Source organism: Channa argus, chromosome 17, assembly GCF_033026475.1.
Source record: "Channa argus isolate prfri chromosome 17, Channa argus male v1.0, whole genome shotgun sequence".
NCBI lineage: Eukaryota > Metazoa > Chordata > Actinopteri > Anabantiformes > Channidae > Channa > Channa argus.
The window spans coordinates 20365586-20389539 of record NC_090213.1 but is presented as its reverse complement, the minus strand read 5'-3'; the positions used below and the strand labels follow the sequence as shown (position 1 = coordinate 20389539).

General features: G+C 38.8%; 1 protein-coding gene across 12 annotated transcripts in view; it reads right to left on the bottom strand.

The window, feature by feature from the left end:
* ankrd6b (ankyrin repeat domain 6b) overlaps positions 1–23954 on the bottom strand; it is a 41218-nt gene that overhangs the window by 3333 nt on the left and 13931 nt on the right. For 10 of the 12 annotated variants that reach the window (XM_067481839.1, XM_067481841.1, XM_067481834.1 and 7 more), the window contains 9 exons: positions 19002–19100; positions 13497–13595; positions 10909–11007; positions 9148–9246; positions 6697–6774; positions 5375–5479; positions 3481–3594; positions 3169–3339; positions 1160–1312 (listed from right to left, as the gene is read on the bottom strand). In XM_067481839.1, the coding sequence (XP_067337940.1) occupies positions 1160–1312; positions 3169–3339; positions 3481–3594; positions 5375–5479; positions 6697–6774; positions 9148–9246; positions 10909–11007; positions 13497–13595; positions 19002–19100 (1017 nt within the window). The remainder of the gene's footprint in view (positions 1–1159; positions 1313–3168; positions 3340–3480; positions 3595–5374; positions 5480–6696; positions 6775–9147; positions 9247–10908; positions 11008–13496; positions 13596–19001; positions 19101–23954) is intronic. The other 2 variants (XM_067481840.1, XM_067481843.1) reach the window with 2 other exon arrangements.

Here is a 23954-nt window from a genome sequence, read left to right as displayed (position 1 = left end):
CACATAGATGAATATCATTAATTATTATTATTATTATTAATAATAAGATATAATTAAAGGTAAATTGAGCAAATTTGTTATTTCAAAAGTGCGTATTAAACTGGTAGCCCTTCGCATTAATCGGTACCCAAGAAGTAGCTCTCAGTTTCAAAAAGGTTGGTGACTCCTGCTGTGAAGTAACACACATTATTTGTACATAGTAACGTAGAATTACTTTCTACTTGGAGCTAATTAAGAATGTGTAAAAATTAAATTTTGAGAATGGCCAAAACCCTTCTCATAATGGTAGAAGCGGAAAAATGGAGAAATATTTTTATGCAAATTTACAGGCAAATACAAAACTTTTTGGGAGGAGGACAATGATCCAGCACACTGTCAACTGAACAAAGGCCTTTATTTAGACTAGGTCTTAATCCCTGCACATGTACTTCACCTGCTGAAAAAGAGACTGAAGGGAGAATCTTTACTAAACTAACCAACTAAAGGAGGCAGCAGGAAAAGCGTATCAAAAGATAAAATAAACAATTTGGTGATGTGAGTCACAGGTTTGATTCAGTTATAAACAAGGGATGTGCAAAAAAAAAAATGTATTTATTCAGATTTATAAGTTTTATATTCTTTAATTTGTAAAATCACTCCATTCAAATACTTTGTTAAAATCTGGAATATCTGATACCAGAATATGACATTTTAAATGTTGTTAGAGGTTTAAAAAACAATTACTTGTATCGCAGAATAAGGATGTTAATTCACATCTGTGAATCACACTCATTAAACAACAATGGCAGTAGTGCAGAGACATTCCCTTCGAAACGTTTTTGTGTGAGGCTTGTCCTTCTAACTAATCAGAGGTCAAACTCTGTGTGTCACATGTTGATGAGAAAGGGTACATTCAACTTTTTTATGGGACATCACAAGCTTTGACACAACATCAGTATTTGACAACCTGGCTGGACTGATTTTGAGTCTGAATAATATAAATGCAAAATAATGGGAAACGTCAATATTTCATAGCAACACAGAACAATAAAGTAGAGGGGTTGCAAAAGGAAACTGTACAATTCAATATTAGTGAGTGTGATTCACAGCAACTGAGTCCTTTCCTTTGCTGAACAAGTAAATCAAACTGCTGCATATCTGTACTGTATGTGTACGTTACCTGATGTTTATTCTTGCAGTCCAGTTCACCCATTTTGATGTTCATCAGATCTTGGACAGTGTGGATCTCAGTCTTCATTTCTTCTTTAGTTGCCTTCAGCTGATTCTCCAGTTTATTGATGAGAGGTTCACAGCGGCAGCCGTTTAGAGGAGCCTGCAATGCAGTCAGCATTCAAAAAGCATATCTCTACACTTACTGTGAGGACTCGATTCAATTCTACTAGCAAGCACTGGCGAGCTTCACCATTAAGGGCTTTTTTGTAATGAGAATTTTATAAGCCACAGAATCTAACGAAGGAGAATTATGATCTTTTTTTAATTCCAGTCATTGCTTTTACTGCAGCATTTTGGAATAATCAGAGGCTTTTTAAGTAATTAATAGGACACAATAATTGTAGGGAATTACAGTATACAAGTAACATTTGCATGGAAAAGAATATCTGCATTATTTTGAGAAAGGATGCTTCCAATTTTGGCAATGTTCTACTGATGGAAGAAGGCTGTTTTAGAGATTTGTTTTATGTGTGAGTTAAAGGAAATATCTTGGTTTAAAATAACTCAAGCATCTTCCCTGTAGTACTGAATGTCAAAGCATACGGCATATTTAAAGAATTTTAAGCCCAAATACGAAGTTGGTTTTGTCTGAATTTAGAATTAGTAATTAACATAAGACATCCAGGCCTTTATATGTCTTTTAGGGATGCTTGAAGTTTGACTAACTGATTTCTTTTAACTGGTTTTACAGATAAATATTGCTGGGTATCATTTGTATAGTAATGTTTGAAGTGTTTCCTAATAATGCTGCTGAAAGGACACATGTATAATGCTAAAAATGGTCCCTGAACAGAGCCCTGTGGAACTCCATAAATGACTTTTGTGTGCATGGAAAATTCATTATTAACATGAACAAATTGCAGTCTATGTGACATATACAATTTTAACAATTTGAACCTCAACTTAGTTGCTCCCGGTGAGTGTTGGCCAGTGTTGGTGTTTGATTGTGAGTGTGAATGGGTGAATAAGAAGCAGTGTAAAGCGCTTTGAGAGCCAGTAGGTAGAAAAGTGCTATAAAAGTGCAGTACATTTACCATTTATTTGTGGGAGAAATCATAAAGAGAAGCTGAGAGTTGGCAAAGGAAAATTTAGTCACAAGAACATATAATTAAAGAGGCCACATTGAGCTCATTGTGACAGTAATTCTATTATGTGTAACTATTAGTCATAGAGGACCAGAAGGATCTTTATTTTGAGTTCCCATACCCACTAAATACAGCAACAGGAAAACTTCAGCAATTTGACCAATCAGACCAGATTTGGTTTGGGGCATTAAAGATCCAAGAGATAAATTGTAAATTACCTGCACTTATATAGCACTTTTCTACCTATTGGCACTCAAAGCGCTTTACACTGCTTCTTATTTACCCATTCACACTCACACACCGATGGGGGACAACGCTCACCGGGAGCAACTAAGTTGGGGTTCAGTGTCTTGTTCAAGGACACTTCGACATGTGACCGGAGGAGCCGGGGATTGAACCAACAACTGTGAGATTGGTGGATAACCGCTCTACCTTCCTGCGCCGCAGTCGCACATAAAATAACGTCCGCTCACTTGACCAGATAAGCTGTTATCTGTTGTTAGGCAACTATGATACAGCAACAGGAAACATTTGAAACATTTGAACTTTGAATGAATAATCATACAGCCTGTTTCCAATAGAGCTGAATAAATGCAACAATTCTTGCATAAAACATGTAATACTGGCTCCCTAAATTGTTTAATGGGCCAAAGGATAAAATGAATGAGTTGTCTGAGAGTCTCCTTTCAAATGCAGTTAGTGAAACCACATTGTCGTGCTAATTTTTGTAGGGCTTTAGCAATTTGCAAAAGGTTCAATAAATATCCCTCTTAGTTTTTCTCTACGCAAGTCACCAAATAAATAATGAATTTAATGAGCTACTACATGTTATATAAGTCTGACTAAACAGTTGAGAGTGCATTTACAGTACCTGCATGATTTTACCATCGCTGCCGCGGTACAGCGTGTAGAGCTGATAGGCTTTAAAGTTGTGTGGAGGGATAAATGCATGCGGGGAGGCTCCTTGCAATTTACTTTTCTTCTTGCCAAACAGTTCCCTGTGCCTGGTCCTTCTCTGGCAGTGCGTGTTAGACAAAAATGGCTGCAACACAACAGCACGCAAGATTAGTAATTATTCCAACTCTTCTTTCTGATGATAAAAAAGAGAAGACTTTGTCATCCATTGTCCATACATTCAAAGCACCAACATTCAGCTTCTCAAGCCTTGCATTCAGCGACTCACCTTTTCTTTCTGTTTCCTGTTCTTTTCCCTTTTGGTGTTTAAATCTGTCCCTTCAGTGTTCTTGCAGGCAGCTTTTTCACTGTTTTGGGTATCATCTGTGGCAGATGCACTGTCCTGGGGGAAACAGTAAGATGTTTGGGTGTTTTAGGTTAGTCTGGAGATTAATTCATCACACAGCAAAAAAAAGACAAGCAAACCTCATCAATGAGTTCCCAATATTCAAAAAACAGCTGAAAACAGAACTCTTCTGCTACCGATAGGGAGGGAAAAAGTACATGTGTATATTCTCCAGATGAGCTTTTCTTCATTATCCAGCTGCCATTAGGTCCATTATTATTCATGTAATGTTGTGTTTTTTCTGTAGATTGGCAGTTTATTGTGTTACTAAACGTGCTTGAGCAGCCATTTTTGGGGTTGATAATATTGAAGTCTCCTGCGATAACTATGTTGTTGAATCTCATAGTAGTAAGAAAAATATGGAAAAAGGTGGATCATAATTGTTGGGGCCATAGATGTTGGCAACGGATAAATGGTGATAAACCTTCATTCTGGGTTAATGATAGATGTTATGTGGACAAATGGAATCTTTGTAATAATTTATACCTCATTGTTAACTATTGTCTATTTAGAGTATATTTTTGTATGTCAAGTGTATCTCAGTTTTTATGATATGGTTGTCAAAGCTTGTAATTTTGAAAATGGTGTTATGTTGGAGTTATGGTAGACTTGTCATTTTATGCATAATGTGTCCACAATGAGATATGCATGTTTATTGTTTTGTCTTGTGTCATAATTGTAAAGAGGATTTTGCATGGTTTATTTCTTATGTTAATCGGCCATTGATTCTATATTTTGTGCCTCTCAACCAGTATTTTATGTTGGTTATCTCGAGTTTGGTAAAGATGGATCAGAGTGTTTTGTTTGAGGATTCTTAAGGGAGACCCACATATATATGCAGCAGAACAGTAGCAGTATTTTAGAAGCCTGGTGCACAGATTTTAGCTGTATAGTGACAGAAAACGCTGCTTTTTGACTTCTCTCTCTCTCTCTCTCTCTCTCTTTGCATGTGTCTGTGGTACAGCAGTGACAACACAGGGGGAGAGAAAGGAGAGACACATGAATCCACGAGCGAAAGTGACTTATTACGACTTCCACGAGACACTTTGTGTTAACTTAATTTTCTGTTGGACCTTAGGCAGACTTTGTTTAAAATAATCAGTGTGACAGAAATCTACCTGGGGAACCAGGTTTCCCTAATCCATCACCCTGATTTTGGAAACGAGCTTTCCCGAGAAAGGCGATTCTAACCTGGTTACTTAAGTCCATGTAAGGAGGCTTCCAAGTCTGATAGCTTCTCTCCAGAACAAAAGAAATCTCTTCCAGATATTATCAAATATGTTCCTCGGTTCCCAAAAAATAATAGTGTGATTAAACAGAGAGATGTAATACAGCAGTAAAAACACCTCTGTCCCAACTTCTGTCCTAAAGGTGGGGCAGACACCAACTTTAAATTTGTTTAGCCATGGAAAATGTCCCAACTTGCTGGACATTTAGTTTAAATTATGGGTCTTCATTTTTGCTATTTAAATTGTGTATAAAATTCAATTCAATTTTATTAATATTGCAACAATTCACAACAAAGTCATCTCAAGGCACTTAACAGAATAAAGTCAAGACTATAAAGATGTATAGAGAAAACCCAACAATTGGCAACAGTGGAGAGGAAAAACTCGCTTTAATGGAAGAAACCTGAAGCAGAACCAGGCTCAGGGTGGGCAGCCATCTGCCTTGACTCACTGGGGTGAGTGGAAAGTGAAGAGAGAACAGAAAAGAGCAACAAATGCATACAAATATAAAATACATAATTGCTTTAGCACAATAATTTACTTTTTACCTTACAGGTCTGTATCTCATCCCTGGGCACAGACTGAGCTCTGCCCTGAGCCTTCAGCTTGTCTCTACTCTTCCTTACACTCCTGCCACGCATAAAGGTGTGCACCTGAACACACAGAGACGAGATGTAAAAAAAGGAAACCACAACTGTAATTATAAGGTATAGCCGGTAAATAAAAAAAAATTATGTTTACTGAAGGTAAACATGCATATTTTGTAAAAAGCAAATTTCACACATAAATAGGGTTCACTATTCAGTTTTTTTAACAGACTTTTCATTTTTCTGAATTATAGTGCAACAAATCCAATACAATTCCAAAAATAAAGCCAGACTATTCAGAGAATAGACGCAGAGTTCCAGGATTGTTCATATTAAAATGACATTATTTAAATAATATAGAGAACAGTCAGATTGCATCAGAGCATCAAATGCAAATGCTCCGGGTACTGAAACTATAGCATTGGTAATGTCATCTATAAAGGCTTGAGTCAGTGGTTGGCAGATCCCTAATCTTAAACATAGGTTATTCTGTTTCTACAGGTTTCACCTACAGTTATGGCCAAGTACAAGAAGATTACCAAAATGGTGCAGCCTGTGATGCCAGTCTTTAGTCTGCACCAATCCAATATTTCAGATGTATATAATCATATCATACAACAACATCATGTGGGATTGATCTATGGGCAAAAAGATGCCAGTGTGCACTAGACAATATGAAACTTTTGGAACAGCATCCTTTTGATGAGAGGTATTAATGTTATATTAATTTTTTCAAGAAGAACTCTTTTAATTATGAAGTTAGAACAGTGACTTTATTGTTTGGCACTGAAAACAAAGCATTAACTAAAAAAATGAAACATGAATGAAATGAAACAATTGCAGTGATCCAGGTTCCACGGCAAATACCAGGCTATCTGTCAGACAGCTAAAGCTCGGTCCAGACCCAAACCCAATTGAAATGCTGTGGGGGGACCTTAGGAGAGCTGAGTTTAAGTGAATGCCCAAAAACCTTGATAAACTGAAGTCATGTAAAGAGGAATGGGCGAAAACTCCTCCAACGACGTGAAAGATTGATAAAGTCATACAGCAATGATTACTTCAAATTACTTTTACTACAGGTGCATCTAGAAGTTAATAAATGATAATAAATGTTGTTATTTGTCTGAGGTTATATTTGCCTCATACTAAGATGATCAGAGGATTGTTATTATGTTTTTACACAAAATAGAATTTTAATAGAATTAAAATAAGGACTAAAAACTTTTGCATCTTTAAGTGTTAACGCTGCCCATATTGTTCAGACTGGAAGTTCCATGTTTTACCTGGGTAGCTTTAGTTAGGAGAAGAGCCACATCTGCATTGTTGTGTTCTCTGGCCTGGTCCAGAGCAGTTTCACCTGCCTGCAGAACACACAGTCACAGACAAAACACAGTTTAGGAAGAAAAAGCACCACTTGAAAATACATAATTCTAAAACAATTGATGTATGCTTTCAACTTGTCCTTTTAGGGGTCGTCACAGCAAAATGTGTTCTGGACATTGATTGGCATGACTCTTTATGTTGGATGCCCTTCCTGCCGCAACCCTTCCATTTTATCTAGGCTTGCGACCGGCCCCCCACCCATCCACCCTTGGTGGCTACACCTGGTGGGTGGATTTGATCATGATGCTCTAACAATTGAGCCACTAGGTCCCCTTGAAACAATGTATATAATGATGTATTTAAGGTTACTAAATCATTTTTAATACACTTTTGGTGTGTAAGGGAGAAGTCAGCCTAACTCTAACCCTCAGGAAGAGAAAGAAGGTAATGAGAGGACATGTTTTTAAAGCTATTGTTAGCCAATTTTGCCCCCCACCAAAACCTCTTTGAGAATACATATGTAGATCAGTTTTAGTTTAGGGAGGCTTCTTACATGTTTGCTTAAAAACACCTACCAAGTCTGGTTCCAGCAATTCTCAGTGATATACAGTGGCAAGCAGCAATTCTCAGATGGGTCTCTTCAGTCAGTTAATGTGTTGATAAGAAACATGCTGTAACATTAGTACATTTTATTTTATTATGACTTGAGGTCCAGGTAGCAACATATACTGAACTAGCTGGTATAAATGTACCTTTTAAATTTTACTTTTTAATACTTCATTTACGATTCTGTAAGAATCACTATTTCTACTTTTACCAGAGTCACTTTTGTTATGGCCTTAAGGGGCCTGGACTGTCACCATTCTCAGGGTGACTGTGTAAGTGTGATTCCTTGTCTATGTAAATTAGACCTGTCCAACCCTCGTCAAAGATTGGAGGCCAAGGCTTTTTTGCACCTGTCCAATTCCGTCCTGATTGGTCCGGCATCTAGTCCAGAGAACTAGTCAACTTGTGCTCCACCTGCCCCGATTCTGTCTCTGATTGGACCTGTACCTTGCCCTTGCACCAATCAAGCTAGCACAGAAGATCTACACCTTCTATAAAACTGAAGCAGGCCTTAGAATTGGGGTAACTGGGATTTCATGTGAACAGCTTGCCTCTGACACTCTGTTGTGAACATTATAAGCCTGTGTTTGAGTAGTTGAAACTTTGTAAGCCTGTCTTTGTGCCTTTGGTGCTCACATTGTAAAAGCCCTTTAAAGTTTAGTCTGTGAAGAATGAGCTCTTGTTTCTTACTTTCTTTTTCCAATACCACAAGAATTTGTTAAGATTTAGTTTATTACTGATGGTAACTGTGCAATTTTCAACAACCTCTTAATAACCTTGTTATAATAAATCTGGCAGAATAACCACCAACATCTGGTTGTTTATGTTGCTTTTCAAGTAGTAAATTATTGAATGTTAATATGCCACAAAAAATATGGGGTCCAACCAGTCATCCAGGCCAAATGTTTAATTGCTAGGATTATATTTTGATGTAATAAAATGTTTGTTTGCTGCACCGTATACAGATGCTGGAAGTACAGGGGTGGTAAGGTGGTAGTGATCTCTGAGCGAATGTAGTTGGGGGGTATTTGGCTGTGTCGATTTGAGTGCCAATAGGTAGAAAAGCACTATATAAGTGCAGAACATTTACCATTTACATTTACCATATCTGTTCTGCAAAGCCTTTAGTTAAAACTGTGAAGAGATGGACCAGAGAGGCAGAGCAGCAGCTGCAGGACTGCTTTGACTGCACAGACTGGAGTGTGCTGCACCTGATAACCTGGATGAACTGACTGAGACTTTGACATTATATGTCAGTTTTTGTAAGGAAGTGTGTGACCTATCGCACACGAAAGACACAGCCAAATACCCCCCAACTACATTAGCTCAGAGATCACTACCACCTTACCACCCCTGTACTTCCATCTCAAGACATACAGGGAGCACTCCCTCAACCACCAGACGACACCAGGACTGCATACACCCCCTTTCCCCCCCGCACACCCAAACTGTATATACCCCATAAGCAAATTCCTTGTATGTGTTAGCATACTTGCCGAATAAATCTAAATCTGACTCCAAAATTCATCTACAACAGTTAGGTGGGGTTATAAAACATAATCACAATTATCATCATAATATGGATTAGTGTATTGAATATTTTATATACAAACAGCTTCACAATAAATGCAGATGCACATTACCAGCAATTATGTGCTCATGTGTATTCAGCATCTCATCTGTGAAGAATATCTTTACACTGTGATTCATTATGAGCTTGGTAAAAGAAAAAATGAGCTAACTCGATGAACCAATAACTAGGTTGATTAAGTGCAAATATAATGTAGGAGGCTGCAGGTGCTCACGTAGTTGCAGAGGTGGCTATCTGCCCCTGCCTCCAGCAGCAGACGTACTATCTTCTTATGATTCTGAACAGCTGCCACATGTAGTGCTGTGTCCCCAGCCTTTAGACATAAACACAGAACAAGAGCTGGTGATGTGAAAGTGGATCTTTTCAGAGCTCCATGACAACTAACGGTTGTGTTAACACATCCATCTTATATAAAATTACAAACACTATAAACTAAACATATAAAATATGCATTATAATTTGACAAACTACAACCCCTATTTAAAATAGTTGGGACAATGACTAAAATGTAAATAAAAACAGAATGCAATGATTTGCAAATTTCATGAACCCCTATTTTATTCAAAGTAGAAAAACAACATATCAGATGTTGAAACTGAGACATTTTACAATTTCATGTAAAATATTAGCTCATTTTGTATTTGATGGCAGCAACACATCTCAAAAAAGTTGGCACAGGGGCAGCAAAGGCTGAAAAAGTATTCGCTGCAAATAAAAAAACAAATGGAGGAGCATTTGACAACTAATTATGGCAATTGGCAACAGGTCAGTAACATGACTGTGTATAAAATGAGTATTTCAAAGAGGCAGAGCTTCTCAAATGGACAGAGGTTCCTCAATCTGCAACAAACTGTCTAAAAACAAGCAAAACAGTTTCAGAAAGCTGTTCCTTAACATAAATTTGCATACAGTATATAACAGTATGTAATATCATTAAAAGATTCAGAGAGGTTTTAGAGCAATGCACAATATGCCCCCATCCAGGACAATGTCTCTTTCGGGGAAGGTCTTGCATATTTCAGCAAGACAAATCTAAACCACATACTGCATACATTACAACAGCAGGGCTGAACTGGCCTTCCTGCAAGTCCAGACCTTTCACCAATAGAAAACATATGGAACATCAGAAAACAGTCAATCTGGCAACAAAGGTCCAGGACAGATGTTTACAGACAACTGTTAAAAGAGGAGTGGGTGCTGCACTATGGTAAACATCACCCTGTTCAAACTTTTTTGAGATGTGTTGCTGCCATCAAACTTAACATTTGTTAATATTTTCCTTGAAATGGTAAAGTGTCTCATATTCAACATCTGATATGTTCTATTGTGAATAAAATATGGTAAATGGTCTGCACTTATATAGCGCTTTTTCTACCTATTGGCACTCAAAGCGCTTTACACTGCTTCTTATTTACCCATTCACACTCACAATCACACACACATTCATACACCGATGGGGGAGCTGCTATGCAGCTGGCCAACACTCACCGAGAGCAACTAAGTTGGGGTTCAGTGTCTTGCTCAAGGACACTTCGACATTTGACAGGAGGAGCCAGGGATTGAACCAACAACTGTGAGATTGGTGGACAACCGCTCTACCTTCCTGTGCCACAGTCGCCCCAATATGAGTTGATGAGATTTTCAAATCATTGAAAATCTCTGTTTTTATTGTGTTTTACACACCATCCCAACCCCAACCTTTTTTAAAATTGGGGTGTAGCTTAAAACTCAGATTTTGTTTCTTAATTTAGTTTTACATGTAACAAGTATAAATATGGTAAGATATGTAGGGAAAGTCATTTTTTTATCTTATTTTTTTTTATATCATATTAGCAAAAAAAAAAAAAAAACAGTAGTTAACAGCACTGGGAAAAAGGTTCCAATGGCTAGTAATGTCCAATATTTCCTGACAGGAATGACTTCTTAGAATTTAGCTGGTTGAAACTGATCATTTTCTGTACAGTAAGTAACCCACCAGGTTCCTCTCTGACACAGAGCAAAAGGCTCCCAGCAGGGTGCTGATGATAGCCATATGGTTGTAACGGGATGCCACATGCAGACATGTATCCCCTCCCTGAAAAAGTGTATATAAAGATTAGCAATTTGACAGTATTTTAATGTATAACATAATGAAAACTAATTATAGAGCTTTGTAAAAACATAAAATAACTTTTATGGCATGATTGTGTATATTTTAGAAAATGTTAAAACTGTTAAAAGATAATCCTAGATGAAAGAACTTGAGTTCCCATCCGTCGTGAATATAGATAAAGAGGGGAAACGGTGTCAGCCCTCTCCATGCCATTGGTCAAAACTTGGTCACATGGTCAAAACTTTCCGGCAGCAAGCTGCCAGAGGACTAGAGTCATGTCATCAACACAGTTAGGCTTGACCAAAGGTTTGAGCTAACCACACGGACAGAGAAAATGCTTCTTCGATTAATGGTGAGATGAGTTTGGAATTGGGAGAAGTAAAGCTGAGGAATTCAACCCGAAGAACACTGTATCTACAAAGTACTTTTAAACACAGTAATTGTAGGGTCATGCTCTGAAGCTGTTTTACTGCCAGTATCACCATCAGCTATGTGGTTTAAACTTTCGAACACAAGACAATAACCCCAAACACATCAAAGGTGGTTGTCAGTTAGTCAGGTTAGCTTTGTATAACCATGAACAGAGAGGTTGCCCCTACTCGAACATCAACACCGTAAGGCTTGACTAAAGGTTTTACCCTGCTTTATCCATTTAGATCAATATATCCATAAGGATAAAGCAGAGGCAGGAACATAGGATAACGTTCAAGAGCGGAGGTAGAAGTACTCAGGTGGTGTGTAGACATTGTAATCTGAAAGAGATCAGTGACTGTAAAGCATTGGTAGGGGAGAGTGTAGCCAGACAACACAGGATGGTGGTGTGTAAAATGACTCTGGTGGTGAGGAAGATGAAGAGGACTAAGGCAGAGCAGAGGACGAAGTGGTGGAAGTTGAAAAAGGAAAAATGTTGTGTAGTTTTCAGGGAGGAACTGAGACAGACTCTGGGTGGTTTGGAGGTGCTTCCAGATGACTGGACCACTGCAGCTAATTTGATCAGGGAGACAGGTAGGAGGGTACTCGGTGTGTCATCTGGAAAGAGGAAAGCGGACAAGGAGACTTGGTGGTGGAACGAGGCAGTTCAGGAGTGTATACAGAGAAAGAGGTTAGCTAAGAAGAAGTGGGACACTGAGAGGACTGAAGGGAGTAGACAGGAGTTCCCATTTTTAAGAACAAGGGAGATGTGCAGAGCTGTGGCAACTACAGAGGAATAAAGCTGATGAGCCAAACAATGAAGTTGTGGGAAAGAGTAGTGGAAGCTCGGCTAAGGGCAGAGGTGAACATTTGTGAGCAGCAATATGGTTTCATGCCTAGAAAGAGAACAACAGATGCAGTATTTGCTTTGAGGATGCTGATGGAGAAGTAGATGAGATTTATGGATGTAGTGAGGGAGGACATGAAGTAAGTTGGTGTGAGTGAAGAGGATGCAGAGGACAGGGTTAGATGGAGGAGCATGACTCGCTGTGGCAACTCCTGAAAGGGAACAGCCCAAAGGAAAAGACGAAGAAGTTTCATGGACGATTTTATATCACATGTGGTGTTGTGGTTTCAAACGAGTTTTTTAAACTTTTACAGTGGGTAAAATAAGTATTGAACACGTTACTAATTTTTCTCAGTAACTACATTTCTAAAAATGCTACAGAACTTGTCAATTCAATTAGCTTTAATTTGTATTGAAGTAAATACCCTCTCATTTCTAAAACATGGCCCTATGGGCATTACAAAAAAGCAAAGACAGAGTGCTAATCAGACAATGTGTTTATGCAAAGTGGGGTTGACATTGATGGTAAAATTAAATGAGGAGTGTAAAGGAACACTGTTGAAGGCCTTGATAAGATAAAGAGACAAAATGAGAAGAAGACACGGATTGAGGAAAGGCCTTTTGGACCTCAAGAGGAAGATTTGGAATGATTAAAATCCTCTGGAAACTCTCCACACCACCGGAAGTGCACCAAAACTAATATAGGATATCTCAGAATCCACCTCACCTGGTGAGACTGCTAAGGGCAGTTAGGCTCTCAGGCCTGCAAATGATTCCAATACTAAGTAGACACCCAGACGAATTCACAATGAAGAAGCTAGAGACGCTTTCAATAACCATTTAATGTCTAAGTATTAAAAGTATTCACAGCCTAAATATTTTCCAGCAGCCATAACAACTATTACTATAAGAAGGAAGCTACTGTTAACCAGTGCGGCTCCATTAGTGTCTGTAGTTTCAGGCCAATGCAGGTGCTAGTGAAGAGGCAGCAGGGAAATATTTAATGTTTGCTTCACATTCACACACTAAGAAGAGCAGCTAGAATTAGTCTCTCTTTCCTTCTTAGCCATTGGCCAGAAACGTATTGTTAAAATGTATTGGATGTATTTATTTTTATTCATAATCTCTGTTTAAAAAAAGAAATATAAACATCTAATTAAAATATTATAAGGCAAATATTATAAAAAAACATTTTTAGTTGTTGGAGACTTACATGGTTCTTGCTGTCTGGCCTGGAGCCTCCAAGGAGCAGAACTTTGGAACTCTGAGCATGACCATTTTGACAAGCAAGGTGGAGAGCTGTGTTTCCTGCCTGTTAACAAGAGCAGATGGAGTCAAGATACACAACAATCATAATAAATGCAAAAAATATTCTACTAAGAAAATGTAATCTGATTTATTTAAAAATGGAAAGAGATCTAAAGCCAGGATTAAGTAAATATGGAGGTACGTTTTCTAAACTTAGGCCATTCTAAAATGGGTAAAATGCATTGAAATACTATGATGTGTGAATTTTTTTCATAATTACAGGATAAATGTTCTGTTTTCTATGCTAGTCTCTACTATCTATTCTTATTAACATTCTTTTCTGTCTATTCTTATCAACATGATAAAGAATTTATTAAAGTTGGGTTTATAATACGGTTTTGGGTTTATAATAGGTATAAAAAATCTGCAAATAAGAGATTTAAATTTTTTATATGTTTTTAAATTATATTTTTAAAAATAGAATTATACTTTGTCATTATGGGTTGTTGTTAAGTGCAGAAGGAAAAAAACGAAAAAAATCACTATTAAGTAAAAAACGGATGCCTGACACAATCCTCCCCAGCTTCTAACGGGCTTGGGACCAGAGCTGGACGGTTGGGGATGGGCTGTTGGTGGTTCAGTGTCTTGCCCAGGGACACTTCGACATGTAGTCACGAAGAGCAGGGCAGAACCTCCGACCCTATGGTGGCTACTCTACCAACTGAGCCACTGCGGACCCTAAGTACGCTGAAATTGTTACTTGTTAAAAAACAAAAGTAGTCGGGGCACATCGCAGCACATTTAGTAAGCCATTCCAGATGTCCCCAGCAACAATTTCCAGCTCCTTTGAGGGAATTGTGAGGTGATTCCAGGCCAGATGAGACATATAATCTCTCCAACTTGTTCTGGCTCTACCAAAGGGTCTCCTACCAGCTGGGTGTGGCTGGAAGTCCTCCAACGGGATGTTCACGAGACATTCTTAAAATATGCACATTAACATGAAGGAGCATCGACTCTACTTAAAGCTCCCTTTGAAAGTCCAAGCTCTGCACCCTTTCTCTAAGGCTGAGCCCAGTCACCCTTGAGAGGAAAGTCATTTCAGCTGCTTGTATTCGTTATCTTATTCTTTCAGTCATTACACAGGACTTGCCACCAAAGGTGAGGTCTGGAATGTAAATTGAGAGACTTGCCTTTTAGCTTAGTTCCCTTTTCACCACAATAATTTGGTACAATGTCTGTATTACTGCTGATCCCTCACCAATCCACATGTCCATCTCACAATTCATTTTACCCTTTACTTAGAAACAAAAACCCAAGTTGCTTAAACTCATTCACTATTGAGAAATCCCAGCTACTTCACACTAGCAGCAAACCATCCCAGTGCATGCTGGAGGTTAAAGTCTCAAGAGGCTTACAGAACTACATCATCTGCAAAAACCAGAGAAGATAATCTGATGTCCCGGAACCAGACAGACACCTCCCCCCAAGTTCTCCCCTGCTGAGTAGAACCTGGGTCTAGCCCTGCTTTCCCTTTCTAAGGTGTTTGATGGTTTTCCATAACTGATGGCCTGATGGCCTCCTTTACCACCAGCAAGTCCCCAGGCTGCTTCAAAATTGGGCATCAGCTAACTTCTGACAACAACTTAGACTGGCTGCTTCAACAGTGAAGGAATAAAGTATGGTCCACTCGGATTCCATGTGCTTAGCCTCCCCCGGGAATGCAGGAGAATTTCTTCTGTAGGTGGGAGTATAGATCCCATGGACAGGGGCCTCAACCAAGTATGCTGGGAAGAGCTGATTGAAGACGGTACCACTAGGTGACTCCATAGTTCTACTGGGGGACTGGGCAATGATGGAGAAACCTGGAGGAAACTGAATTGGTCTTGGAAAAGGAATTGGAAAAGAATGGTCTACTTGAACTGGGTATCTGGGATCTGGGAACCTGGGTTGTGCTTTATTATTCGACTCCTGTGCATGTCTGATGCAAAGACATAAAGAAAGAAAGCAAGATATTAAAAAATAAAACATATGTGAGATCAACTATTTTATCAATTCAGATGCATAAGGACTCAATATGGCAGCTAACGGATGGGCAGATTGCTAGTTAATGGGTTGTATGACAACACATCTGTTCCTTGTAGAATGTCGATTTAAAGCAGCAAAAAAGGAAAAATAGTTTCTACTACTAGCTTTCCAACTATAGTCAAAAACAAAAGGGCTGTGAACAAATCACAAACTCTTAGGTCAGAATGCATAACTACCATTTAATTACATTAACATAATAGTTTATAATTATAATAAGATTTTATAATTACAAAACAACTTTGAGTAAGACAAGGGACACTTTTTTTGCACTGTTTGCTTAAAGCAATGTGTAACGAGGGAGGGTCTGGCCTAAGGAGATCAACACCCTATATCAAGGTGTGCATAATTATTAGGCAGATTCTTCTCCTCAGGAAAAATGGGCCAAAAAAGAGATTTAACTGACTCTGAAAAGTCAAAAATTGTAAAATGTCTTTCACAGGGATGCAGCACTCTTGGAATATCTAAGATATTGGGGCGTGATCACAGAACCATCAAACGTTTTGTAGCAAATAGTGAACAGGGTCGCAAGAAACGTGTCGAGAAGAAAAGACACAAATCAACGGCCAAAGATTTGAGAAGAATCAAACATGAAGCTACCAGAAACCCATTATTCTCAGGTGCTGCCATATTCCACAACTGCAACCTACCTAGAGTGTCAGTTCCTACGCAAACCTATTTGTTACCCCCTTTCTACCCCACACTTCCACACCGGAGCCTTATGAACGCATGCAAAATGGCTCGACCAGATTTTATAGGATTGTAAACTAAAAGCGAGGTCTCGCCAGTATGTGGGGGGGTGGCATCTTTTTTGTAGAAAAGAAGGATAAAACCCTATAGGGATTAATTAGTCCGCACTTATATAGCACTGAACGGCAATACCATAAAAAACAGCATGTTCACCAAAGTAGATCTATGCAGGGGAACAAATGGACAACTGCTTTTAACACTACATAACTTCAGTCTGACTAATTCCCCAGCCTTGTTCCAGGTACTGGTGAAAGACATTCTCAGGGACTTGATAAACCATTATGCTTTGTCTACTTGGATAATATCTTGATTTTCTCCAAGAAAGAATATGTCAGTCTAAATGACTCAAACAAAGACCCATAGTTCTGTTGAGCCCAGTATTCTTTTAATTCTCAGCAGCGATGGCAAGAAAGCATGGCTTTTTTTAGATATAAAAGTGTAGCCATTAGAGAAAGAATTCACAAGATCCTCTCCATATCTTTGACAAAGTACTTGCAAAGCAATTGTGTGACCACCTCTGCAGGAAAAACTTGCTTGAAGATTTAGTGTCAGAATTAGTGTCAGAGTGCTGTACAGTATATTGCGGACAACAGTCACAGCAACAGGGTGTTGTAATAGCTTCAGCCATATCTGGGTCTTGCTTTTGTCCATTTGTGGTTGGCTGTGTTTTTCTTGTCCTGCAGGAAGTCGGAGGGTGGAGCTAAGTATTAGACATACAGTACACCTGTGTCAGCTGGGTTGTGATTATAAAGGAGGCCTCAAAGATCTGCTCACTCTCTTCCCCTGAGCCTGCCTGCTGAATCCACTCTTTGTCTTGTCTTACAACTAGAAACACTTTTTACAATAACCATTCAACATTGCATACAACACTGAATAGCTCACAAACATAATTTGGATCTTTATGTATTCCATTAAAACATGTTAAATTATTGGAGAACTTTGTGTGGTCTCCCTCGTATGTCACATACTGTTGAGCCAGGCTGTGACAAAATGGGGGCAGATCACAATTTGACCAAAATTGTCCTCTAATACTTTGTGAATTGTTTGTGCTAATACTCCATTTGTGTCATTATTTTATAGTAAATCTATAGTGTTTGCCTTTTGAATATACAGTGACTTTGTGACTTTATTTATCTGTGCTACCAGTAAACTATTTAAGGTGCAGTTTGTTTCCTGTTTACTCATCACATTTTTTTGGTTTAGGATGAATATAATGAGAGTAAAATGGCGCTAAAACAATTTGCATTATTTATTTCAGCTTTGTTCTTGTGTTTTTTTTCCATGAGTCAGAAAACACCCAGACTGCACCCAGTTGCTGCCAGCTGAATATTGCGTGCGTTATCAAAATAACTTTAGTCTGATTAAGATTAAAAAGCATCAGCAGGCCACAGTAAGGTAAGACCAGTTACCCTTACTTGGGAATTAAAAATGATGCATATGATTTAAACTGGACATTGTTAGATCAATGTGATCACATAAACAGTGATACACCATAGAATATAAGCCTCGTTTTTCTTTAATGTAAGATGCTTTAAAACTAATAAATCTGGCTACATCTGTAGGAGTTCACCCAGCAATGCCAATAAATGAGATAGATAGATAGATGATTCTGGGGAAAGATTTGCCTGGCAATAATGTTTGGCCTCGTAGTTCTTCACCAATGAAATCAACACCTGTGTTTGAAAGATTTGGATTGCTGTATTTAATTACTGTAAGTTTCCTGATGTATTTACATCTTGTGCTGTCACACAGGCCATTGCTAGAGCCCATTCACGTTCTTAACTCAGTGAAGAAGAGTGTGGTTTGGGTCCAATTCAGAGTATTAAGCCTGCTCCGCTTTGCCCAATTCCTGCAGTGGGCAACCGGTTTGAACATCTGATAATTGACAAAAATCAGGATCAAAATATCTATAAACTGTTATGTGCCAAGTACAGTATGTTCGTATTAGATATCATCAATCTATCTTTAGAAACAGGCTATGTACCACAGGCCTATAAGTTAGCTGTAAGCAAACCACTACTTAAAAGACCCTGTCTTAACCCAGGTGTTTAAGCCAATTACAGACCAATATCCAATCTCCCCTTTATTTCTAAAATTTTTGAAAAAGTAGTTGCAAAAAAATTATGCCACCACCTGTACAGGAATAATTTGTCTGAATACGTTCAGTCAGGATTCAGAAATCATAGCACAGAAACAGCACTGGTAAAAGTCACCAACGATCTTCTCATGGCCTCAGATAATGGACTCGTCTCTATGCTTGTTCTGTTAGATCTTAGTGCTGCATTCGATACCATTGATCACAAAATTTTATTACAGAGACTGAAACATGACATTGGGATTGAAGGAAATGCACTAGGTTCGTTTAAATCTTATCTGTCTGATAGATTTCAATTTGTTCATGTTAATGATGTAATGTTGGATGGACAGCCAGCCTCTCACCTTCCTTCTCCTCTCCTACCCTCCTATTTCAAACAATAAAGGAACCTAGCTATGAAAGGTTATGTCTGAGCTTAGAGCCACCTAAAGACGTACTGAAATATGTGCAATGGCACCGATGTGCTGATTACAGAATTACTGCTGTTAACAAACATATAATCAATGACACGATCCAAAGCTGAAAACTCTATGGTAGAATTACCTTGTTTTTTGCATGAACGTTGGCTCCATTCTTTACCAGCAGTTTGACACATTGGCTGAAGCCATGCCAGGACACCTCATGAAGAGCAGTGTTACCATCCTGATGCAGCCAAAGACAAAAAGACACAATCAGCTACACTGATGCACTGAAATTTATTCCAGTACAACTGTCAGAGACAATTCTTTCCGTTCCTTGAGATGACTTTGTGAATTGGCGCTATATAAATGCAGTTGAATTGAATTGAATTTCATACCTGTAGAGCTAGGTACTGAACTTAGATATTTTCTATGGTCACGACAAAAAGTTATGAAGTATTAAAAAATGCCTTGTCATTTATCATCAAAATTTGATTCCTAACAAGGGATTGACAGTTTGAGCCATTCACATATACATGTGAATATGTAAATATGGTGTTATTTATGCAGTCTGTGCTCTTTCTGACTGGGCTCAGCTTCTCCAAGCACACAATGGATTGAATTGAAAAAGTCTTTTAGAGGGAAGTTAATAACTTAAAACTTTTAGTTATTTTTAAAACTTGATACAAATGCTCATGTCTAAAGACAAATCCCGTCAGTGATTCAAAGACTTCATAAAAAGCTATAACTAGGTCTGATATTTTTTCCTTTTAATTTTTGCTGTGAATAGACTAGTCCCATCTTCTACATTACCAGGTAAAAGGCTGTAAAACATTGCCACTCATTCATTCACACACCGTGCAAGATGCTGTTCTGACCTACCGGGAGAATTTTTGGGTTTTGGGTACACAGATGACAAAATAAGGTTCTCAAGTAATCCAGTGAAGTTACAGCGTTCAATAGTTTTAATAGAAATATACTCCAACACTTATCCTAATGTGGAAAGATGTGGTGGAAACCTCCCGTGACAAAGACCCACTGACAAGTGCTGGCAGAGGTGCAGACATTTGCCTTTTCAGGGCTGTGACACACCAAGACACCGCCTGCGAGAATAGGATTGTCCTGTAATGTCTATGGCCCAACACTTTGTGGTATGTCCAGCACAGTTTGTGCTTCTCAGCTGTTCTGACATGATAAATTGGCACTGGCCCATTAGTGAGTGAGACCACCCCTACTAGCTCTTCAGCTTAATGAATCAATGCACTAGAATCAAGATGAACAGCTTACGGCATGTCCCTTCAGTGGTCGCTGCAGAATTCTGCTTACTAACCCAGTGCTCATGTTCCTCAATGTAAAGTTATGAAGACTTTGAAAATCTCACCAGCTACAGTGTATAATATCATCAAAAGATTCAGAGAATCAGGACGAATCTCTGTGTGCAAGGTCAAAATTGGGCCTTAAGGTAGCTCCGCATTAAAAATAAGTATTATTCTCTACTTGGACATCACTGCATGGGTTCGCCATGCAATCCACAAATTTAAGTTGAAGCTGTATCATACAAAGAAAAAGTCATATGTTAACACAACACAAACCAACGCAACCATGGTTTCTGAGCAAAAGCTAATATAAATGGTCTGAGGAAAAATGGAAAACTGTTCTGTGGTCAGATGAATAAAAATTTGAGAGGTTGATACATTTTTTTAAATGACTCTGTTCTGTGTACTTAAAAGGAGAGCGACCATCCAGTGTATTATCAGTGGACAGTTCAAAAACCTGCATCACTGTTGGTATCGGGGTGCATTAGTGTCTATGGCCTGGGCAGCTTACACATCTGGAAAGGCACCATCAATGCTCAAAAGGACATAGAGGTTTTAGAGCAACATATACTTCCATGTAGCTAACATCTCTTTGAGTGAAGGCCCGTATTTCAGGAAGATAATGCTGAACTAGTGTGAACGTTGGACTCGTGCTATAAGTGTAACACTTTCTGTTTCTACATACTCTTGGGTTTCTACCAAAGGACTGTTTACTGATTAATTACAGCGCTTATTTTACTTAAATGAGTTATTTCTCCACACAAGAATTAATACTTGAGTCGTGACATACGCTTGTATTACACAAGCACCTGCTCTTCTAAAACATAACTAGTTAACGTTTACTAATTTTACCTATTTTAGCTTCGCTATCTTAGCAGTAATCCATAATCAATTGCTTCTCTGTCTCCCTCTGTCTTTCCTTCTCTCACTTGCTCAGTGTGTCTCATGTTCAGTTTTTCCTCTGCCTCCTTTAGTGATAATGTTATATTTATCAAGTGTAAGGTTTTTGCAGCTGAGGTGAAGCTCACGGAATTGGAAGTGCGGCTCCGCACCATGGAAAATAGTCCAGCTAGTCAGGCCCCGGTAGATGGTGCGGGCCGACCTAGCGTAGCCGCTGTTAGCTGCCCCCCAGCAGTTCTCGAGCAGGCAGGAAGCCAGTCCGGCTGGGTGACGGTTCATAAGAGATCTAAAGCTAAACAGACGCCCGAGGTTCACCACCAGTCGGTTCACGTTTCTAATCAATTTTTCCCACTTAGCAAAACACGTGCTGCGAAACAAACTCTGGTAATTGGCAGCTCTATAGAAAGTGAAAAAGCTGTAAACAAATTTAAAGAAACGCTTCTTTCATCATTTTCTTCACCATAAGCCAATACAATGGAAAGTAGCCACCTTAATGTTACTTTTGGCAATTATCTTGTTGACAATTCTGCAACCTCTATCGTGCAATACTAAATAGTGTTGCCGCTCTAAAAAAGAAGGCAGTAAACCAGAAGAGGCATCTCCATGGTATATTTCACAAACACGCAACTTAAAACAGGCAACACGAAAATTAGAAAGGCAGTGGAAATTTAGAAGAATTTAATTTAGCCTGGGAAAACTATTTAAAAATATACAAATAAGCTCTCCATGATGCCAGAACAGCATATTATTCATCATTAATAGAGGAAAACAAGAACAACCCCCGGTTTCTGTTCAGCACCGTAGCCAGGCTGACTAAGAGCCATAGTTCTGTCGAGCCTAGTTTTCCCTTAACTCTGAGCAGCAATGACTTCATGACTTTGTTTATGAATAAAATTGTAGCTATTAGAGAAAGAATTCACCAGATCCTCCTAAATATTACAGATAGATCTTCATATACAACAGTACAAGAATCATCAATAAGGCCCCAATCCCTCTTAGACTGCTTTTTACCCATAGATCTCTCTGAGCTAACTTCAGTTATTACCTCATCTAAACCAACAACCTGTCTGCTAGACCCTATTCCAACTAAGCTGCTCAAGGAAGCTTTACCCTTAATAGATACGTTCATATTAGATATCATTAATCTATTTTTAGAAACAGGCCATTTACGACAGGCCTATAAGGTAGCTGTAATTAAACCACTACTTAAAAAACCCTGGTCTTGACCCAGGTGTTTTAGCCAATTACAGACCAATATCCAATATCCAGGTTGGTTTAAATCTTATTGGATAGATTTCAATTTTTTTATGTTAATGATAAATCCTCCATGCACACAAAGGTTAGCTATGGAGTTCCACAAGGCTCTGTGTTAGGACCAATACTTTTTACTTTATATATGTCACCTTTAGGCCACATTATTAGAAAACAACATACATTTTCATATGCAGCTTTCTATGGAACCAGATAGAAAAAAATCAATTAATCAAGCTTCAAGCCTACAAGACATAGGCCTGGATGTCCCACAATTTCTTACTTACAATCTCAGACAAAACTGAAGTCATACTATTTAAAAATCTCAGAAATATGATGTCCACCCATATCATTACTCTAGAATGCATAAGTCTGGCCTCCAGTACTACTGCAAGGAACCTTGGAGTTATTTTTGAACAGGATTTGTCCTTTACCTCACATATAAAACAAATCTCTAGAACAGCCTTCTTCCACCTACGGAACATTGCCAAAATTAGGAGCATCCAGTCTCAAAGTGATGCCGAAAAACTGGTCCACGCATTTGTTACCTCTAGGTTGGACTACTGTAATTCCCTACTTTCAGGATGCCCCAGTAACTCCCTAAAGAGCCTGCAATTAATCCAAAATGCTGCAGCAAGAGTGCTGACTGGAACTAGCAAGAGAGATCATATTTCGCCTTCACTAGCTTCTCTCCATTGGCTTCCCATTAAATGTAGAATAGAATTTAAAACCCTGCTTCTTACATATAAAGCTCTGAATGGTCAGGCTCCATCATATATAGAAGACCTCATAGCACCATATCATCCCAGTAGACCACTTCGCTCTCAGAATGCAGGCCTACTTGTGGTTCCCAGAATTTCAAATGTAGAATGGGAGGTAGAGCCTTTAGCTATAATCATGCTGCTATAGGCTTAGACTGCTGGGGACCCTCCACTCAATGCACTGAGTTCCTTTCTCTCGTGTCACCCCACAATTAAGTCTGTGTCTTTTCTCCTATGGTTGTCTTTCTCCTTCTCGGTCTCCCTTTCTCTGTTCCTTTCTGCCGGTGTCCTTGGCTTTGGAGCTGTGTTTTCCAGTGTGCTGCTACTGGTCCTACCAAGATGCCCAATGTTTTGTTGTTCCTTTTGTTGCCCTTTTCTTTTCTCTCTCCACTTTCCATACAAGGCAGATGGCCGTCCACCCTGAGCCTGGTTCTGCTGGAGGTTTCTTCCGTTAAAAGGATTTTTTCCTCTCCACTGTTGCCTAGGGCTTGCTCAAGGGGGATTTGTTGGGTTCTCTCTATACATCTTTATAGTCTTGCCTTTATTGTGTAAAGTGCCTTGAGATGACTTTGTTTTGAATTTGTGCTGTATAAATAAAGTTGAATTGAATTTAACCACATACTGCATCTATCACCAACAGAAAAATTTGGCACATCACTGCACAACACTGCAATTTGGCAACAAAGGCCCAGGACTGTTGAGTAGCTAGAATCCTGGACCAGACAAGAATGGGACAACATTCCTCTCCTAAAGCTCCAGCAACTGGTCTCTTCACTTCCCAGACATTTACAGACAGTTGTTAAAAGAAGAGGGGATGATACATAATGATAAACTTCACCCTTTTCAAAATGAGTTAATATTTTACATGGA